The sequence below is a fragment of the Nicotiana attenuata genome, unplaced genomic scaffold, assembly GCF_001879085.1.
Source record: "Nicotiana attenuata strain UT unplaced genomic scaffold, NIATTr2, whole genome shotgun sequence".
In the NCBI taxonomy this organism is placed as follows: Eukaryota; Viridiplantae; Streptophyta; class Magnoliopsida; order Solanales; family Solanaceae; genus Nicotiana; species Nicotiana attenuata.
Genome location: NW_017672841.1, coordinates 80,427 through 87,441, shown reverse-complemented (window position 1 = coordinate 87,441; position 7,015 = coordinate 80,427). Strand labels below are relative to the sequence as shown.

Here is a 7,015-nt window from a genome sequence, read left to right as displayed (position 1 = left end):
ATATATATATATATATATATATATATATATATATATATATATATATATATATCATACTCATGTTGAAAATAATTGTATATAATATATGTAGACTTAATAGATTCAACAATTAAAGAACTATATTTATTATGCTTTTGAAATTATGACTTTAGTATTTAATAGTTTGTTAAAATAGTTTGAACCCATTATGTAAAAGCTAAATCCTGGCCGATTCGCCAGCTAATGCTAAATCCTGGATTCGACCAAAAGAATCCAAGTTCAGCTATATATCATCTTTCTCGCATGACATGAAGATTACATGTCATGTTCATACCCGTGTGTTATAACTTAATTACGTTTATTCCCCAACTTCTAAAGTGTTTCAATTTACTCATTTATTACACCTCCTTATATTTTGTAACACGTATCAATCCATCTCTCCAAACTTTACGTATACCCAAGAACTTATAAGACATCAAATTCTGTTTCTTTATCTCATTTTCTGGATACAGCTCCATTCCCATTCCCCCATTATTTTTTTCTCTTCAAATAAATATATAGGGGAGGGGGGAGCGTCCAGGAAAAAAAGAATAAGAAGCCCCAAATATGGAAGAGGAGATGGCGGACATACAAATTACTCAGCTCGAAACTGCCGCCATCTTCATGAAAACTAATCTTCCTGTAACTCTCAAGGTAATTAATTATTCCATGTTAATTTATGTAATCTACTTAATAATTAGTCCGATTTTCTGATTGTAGTTATCGTTTCCTGGAAACTTGCATGCATGCATTCCTTTGAATTTGATATTTGATGATTAATTAATGAAAATAAAAAAGGTGTGATGGCGATTGTAGACTTAGAATCGACATTCTTATTTGAATACATTCCTTTTGTGTGATTTGTTCTATTATTTTAAATTTGTCCAATTTAATCCTAATATCCAAATTCCTTCCCTTCACCATTGTGCTTATTCTTGAATTTCTATTTGTTTTGCATATTCTTGAATTTCTATTTGTTTTACTTTAATTCTGTTGTTGTTTATTCTTTTACATACATTGTATTTGTATCCATTTTATTTCCTTTTGCTCAATGTAGTTTGTTTTCTCTATTTTAATTCTTCTGTCTCGCGGACTTCCACAAGAATTAAGGGGAAGTTAATTGTACTTACTTTCGGGGGAAAGAAAAGTCATGCAGAATCCTCTAGATAATATATATATGTGTGTGTGCGCGCGCGCGCGCGCTCTCTCTCTCTATTTTCATCATTAATCATGAACACACACCACAGAAAAATTTGTTCAAGTATTTTTTCATAACACGAGTCACCTTAACATCTGAGGCGCATAGAGCCTAGTTTATTCCGTTCAACTGATTCCAGTATTTTCGGTTTAATAGTAAGAATTTAAAGGTTAAATCCGTCAAGTTTAAATTTTTAGTTCTGACTCTGCTTATTATACTTTAATCCTGTGAATTACAAACTCCAGCTATTTGCTAAAGTGATCTGGGTGTTCAAAAAGTGCAGTTTGAGAATGTTGTGTACAAGATTAAACCTAAGAAAGAAGGGTTATTCAATAGTTCCTCTAAACCGGAAGAAGAGAAAATAATCTTGAAGGGGATAACGGGAATAGTTTTCCCTGGTGAAATGCTGGCCATGTTAGGGCCTTCGGGCAGTGGTAAAACAACTCTACTAACCGGACTAGGAGGCCGGTTGAGTGGCCGTCTTGCTGGCAGTATAACTTATAATGGAAAGCCCTTCACCAACGCCATGAAGTGTTACACTGGATTTGTTACCCAAGATGACATTCTTTACCCTCACCTTACCGTGACTGAGACACTTGTATTTACTGCCCTTCTTCGCTTGCCTAAAACATTATCACACCAGGAAAAAGTTGCGCATGCCGAAGCTGTAATATCTCAATTGGGATTAACAAAATGCAAGGATAGTATTATTGGAGGTCCGTTATTGAGAGGAATTTCTGGAGGGGAGCGGAAAAGGGTCAGTATCGGGCAAGAAATGCTCATTAATCCAAGTTTGCTTTTTTTGGATGAACCAACATCAGGCCTTGATTCAACTACAGCTCAAAAGATTGTGTCGACTTTGTGGGAGCTAGTGAAGGGCGGGAGGACTATTGTGATGACAATACACCAGCCTTCAAGTAGGCTATTTTACATGTTCCACAAAGTGTTGTTATTATCAGAAGGAAATCCATTGTACTTTGGGAGAGGCGAAGATGCCATGGGATATTTTTCGAGTATTGGATTTCCCCCCTTAGTCGCAATGAATCCCTCCGACTTCTTGTTAGATCTTGCAAATGGTATGTTCATCTATAGTTTTACAAGCATTCACCAAGACTTATTTTTCATGTTAGTTTTAGATATTTTCACATCTCTGCAGTCTGCCCGCACCAAGTCTAGCATTTTTATTTCTCTGGCAGATTACACATAAAGATAACAAAAAACGCTAGCGTAAGATTGAATTATAGTGAAGGCTATATACATTGCCAATGAATCAGCTCACTGTGATCATCTCTTAAATAAGAAATATCTATCTTGAGGGTTTTTTTTGATTGCATCAAAACTCATTATATGTCGACAAAGTCACATAGTTTGGGATTTTCCTTCACGTTTCTAAGACAAATTGTTGGTCGTGTTGTCATATATACATTATCTTTTAGCAAATGAGATTTGGATGATTAGTAAACTGGTGCATTTCAATTGTGCAGGTGTGTTAGATGATCCACAAGAAGATCAAGCATCAATCAAGCAAACTTTAGTAACTGCTTTCAAAACCAATCTGTTTGATAGCGTGAAGGAAGAATTGCGAAAATTTGATGATCAACAAGTTCATGAAAAATTACATAAAGGGAAATTCAGTCAATGGTCAAACACCTGGTGGCAGCAATTTTCGGTATTGTTTAGAAGAGGAATGAAAGAACGAAAACATGAGTCGTTCTCAGGCCTCAAGATTGGACAGGTCTTAGTGGTAGCTTTCTTATGTGGGTTATTGTGGTGGCAATCCAAAGACATACAAGATCAGGTAATCAGTACTTCCTCTTTTTCATACCAAATTCTGGTATATGCACACAAGATTGTTTGTGTTAATTTATAAGGGATGGAATGTGGGACAAGAATCATGTATTAGCAATATTTGGATAAGAGTATCTAAAGACAAAAATGCCTCTATTATAAGCAATTTGTGTGTAACAATCTATGTATTATTATTCACCGGATAACAATCTCTGCATTATTATTCACTGTATAATAATCTCTGTGTTATCATTCATCCACTGCATAATCTATCCTTATAATCTCTGCATAACTAGACCGTACACCACACAGTTGAGAGTTCTAATTTTATCAATTAATGCAGATTGGGCTTATGTTCTTCTACTCTGGATTTTGGGGCTTCTATCCTCTCTTCCAAGCCATTTTTACTTTCCCCCAAGAAAGGATGATGCTAGAGAAGGAAAGATCTTCAGGCATGTACAGACTCTCTTCATACTTCATGTCAAGAACTGTCGGTGACCTTCCCATGGAGCTTGTTCTTCCTACTATTTTTGTTATCATAACATACTGGATGGCAGGCCTAAAACCATTCGCACCGAATTTCTTCTCTACCTTATTCACTCTCCTGTTTAGTGTATTAGTCTCACAAGGCCTTGGACTTGCTCTTGGTGCATTGGTTATGGACCAAAAATCAGCTACTATACTTGGTTCAGTAATCATGTTATCGTTCACATTAGCGGGAGGATATTACGTTCACCATGTTCCTAGCTTCATTGCCTGGATCAAATACATATCGATTAGCCAGTACACATTCAAGTTGTTGATAGGGTCACAGTTTGAGCCAGGGGAAACATATCCTTGTGGCATAAATACAACTTGTTATGTTGAAGATTTTCCTGCAATAAAGTCAGTAGGGCTTGGAGATAAAGCGATATCAGTGGTTGCATTGGCTATAATGCTTGTGGCTTACAGGTTGCTAGCATATGTTGCTCTTATGAGGATTGGTGTGACAAAGAAATAGATACTACTATTAATTTTGCTTCACATATACTACAGCACATGCCGGAAGTCCAACATTCTATTGCAGAGTCAACATATTATACTTCGGTACAAGTCAGACAGGCCTAAAGATACTATTGAAAAATTGCATGCTGATGAGGAGTAAAGCGAGAGTTTAGTGGGTATCATCGAGCGTTCCAGTTGTAATATTGATTTGTCTAAATATAAATTTTGAGGCATTAAAATTTTGTATGGATGTTTTGTTTTCTATCTCAATATGATTGTAGTGATGACATCGTTTGAGCATCTACCCAACAAAAAATTCCTGGTCCTATCGAGATCCATACAAAATCAAATACTCCTTTCCCTTTTAGTCGGTCCAAAAAACAATGTCACATTTTCCTTATTAAGAGAATTCCTAATTTACCCTTACTGAATTGATTTACAACCACAAAAATTTTTATTGTTTGTTTTAGACCACAAGTTTTTTAAAAAAAAAATTTTACTTAAATTTCGTACCGAGTTAAATATGTATCCAGACAATAGTTCTTTTTCATTATTATTATTATTACTATTATTATTATTATTATTATTATTATTATTATTATTATTATTATTATTATTAATGTTTTAGAGTGAGTTTGATCACTTTGAGCGACTAATTTATATAAAATGGTTTTACTTGTAGTAAGAAATCAATAATTATAACTATATTTAACCATTATATTTATTAAAATAAGATTAATAAATTGTATCGAGAAATACTATAATTACCTTACCCCAAAAAAGTACTGTAATTACCTAATTAATTTTAAAAATATAAAGATGAGAAAGGAAGATATTTATACAAATTTTGTAATGATTAATAAGATACATGCAAAACAATATATATATATATATATATATATATATATATATATATATATATATATATATATATATATACACACTATATTTAAATTATTATAAATCTAAAATAAATTTTTGGTTGAATATATTGAGTGATGAGTGAGACTAACAGTTTCTTCTTTCGTTGAGTTGGGTATATAGGATCTACATTTATCATTTTAAGAACATTCACTTCTATTTTATGCAATATTTTGATATAAAATTTACATAAATTTTGTATAATTATTTTATCCATTGACATAGTGTATACGTGTATAATGCGTACCGTAAGACGAGTATAATTAGTTAAGGCATCCTCTTAGTTAAGAATATAAGGTGTTTACCCTTAACATTGGATAACAATTAAACTTACAAGTGGTTTTAAGGATATGTGATTTTACTTGGCACAAATTGATGAATATAAGAATTAATAATAGAAATTAACAGTAAAATAAAGCAACCAATGTGATGAACAAATGTGGCCCTCAAGCTAAATCGCCTTCGAATCAACTGAATATGCTATTGAAAAGTATGAACTCTAATATTAAAGCTTAAGAGAATATAAGAGAGAAAGATGTAGTATATTGCTTTAATTGAGTTTGAGCTTTAATCGCTAATGTATTGCACTAATTGCGTGTTTTATGCTTTGCAGGAGTGATTCCGAGCTACGTAGAGGTTATAGAATGAATTCAAGTGATTTGGAGCTTTGAAGCGAAAAAGGACACATTTTCCGGACAGGACGTGCACGGCCGCGCTTGGACCGCGCATATCCACTTTGATTCTGCCTGACGAGCACGGCCTCAGCGTGGCCGCGCACTTTTCACCCTGTTCTGTTCGGAATTTGGAAAAATGTAAAACATAAAATTTGTAGCTCTTTGAGTTAGCTTTTCAACGCTATATTGTAGAGCCCAAATGGAGTTCTGAGAAAAAAGTTATATGCATTTTACTAGACAGTGCGCAATATGCCTACTCGATTCTTCGTTTGTTCTTAACTATCATCTGTTGATCCCCGAACACGATCCCGGCTTAATTTCTTAGTCTTTAACTCAGACTAGGAGAAGTTATAATTGTTTGGGACCACATTTTAAGGAGGTTGGACAGATTTGAGACACACATTCGACCAAAGGAGGCAGAGACACAATAGGAGCAAGGCGGAGAATTCTTCTACGAGTTTTTCCTTCCTCTTCCTATTTTTCATTATTGGTTATGAATTTTAGTATTGTAGTTTTACATACTATTATGAATAGCTAATTTGTTGTCTAGGGTTTTGATGGAATAAATTCTTGTTATGTTTTTATATAATTGAGCCGTAGTATTTTCTCTATTTGTTCAACTATATTATTATTGTGGTTGATTGAAGGGCCCTCAATTAGCTGTGACTATTTAGTATGTATTACTCGGTAGAGAGTGCATATTTAGGTAGTTGTTGAACAACATCACTCCCGACGTATGTGAGGAATCAATAACCAAGGGTTTAATATGGGATTAGGGATAACGAAACCTTGGGTGCGATCTAAGTGAGCAGTAATTAAAGCTAGCTAGCGTAACTCGGGAGAGTATGTCTAGTAAATTATCGTAATTACTCAGGAGTGAATTACAACATGCAGAGCGCTCATGATCGGTAGAGAATACTTAGGCGAAATTATAGAAGACATAGCGGGAAGGATTCCGACAATTGGGAAAATCATAACTCTAGACCTCCTTAATCTTTTCTCCAACTTGTAGTATCTTTAGTGTTAATTTATTATTTTAATTTGTTAGTTAGTTAGTTAAACACAAGAATCTTAATATCTATAAGTTAGGAATTGTTCAAGCTTGTATTCTTGGTGATAGTGAACAACTGTAGCTAAGCCTTAGTTCTCTGTGGGATTCGACTCCGGACTTGTAAATCGAATTATATTTGCAATGACCGCTTTGTCCTTTTTATAAGGCATAGTTGGGCGTGATCAAATTTTGGCGACGTTGCCGGGGAACTAACGGTGTAGCTGTAGGTGTACATATGTCTAGGTTGCAAGTTTGAACTGTTGTTTTTGTTTTTGTGTATTTGATTATTTATTTATTTTTAATTTTTTAATTTTTGATATGAGAGACATGACAGCTTGGAATTATGAGAGTTTTGATGTTGGTAATTCTACTTTTGATCCT

General features: G+C 34.0%; 1 protein-coding gene across 1 annotated transcript; it reads left to right on the top strand.

Moving 5' to 3' along the window:
• Positions 1-472: 472 nt before the first annotated feature.
• Positions 473-4,292, top strand: LOC109214668 (ABC transporter G family member 9-like). The gene is made up of 4 exons (XM_019378609.1): positions 473-672; positions 1,500-2,292; positions 2,701-3,014; positions 3,348-4,292. Exons 1-4 carry the CDS (start codon positions 586-588, stop codon positions 4,002-4,004), a joined length of 1,851 nt encoding a protein of 616 aa, XP_019234154.1. The 5' UTR covers positions 473-585; the 3' UTR covers positions 4,005-4,292.
• Positions 4,293-7,015: the final 2,723 nt, after the last annotated feature.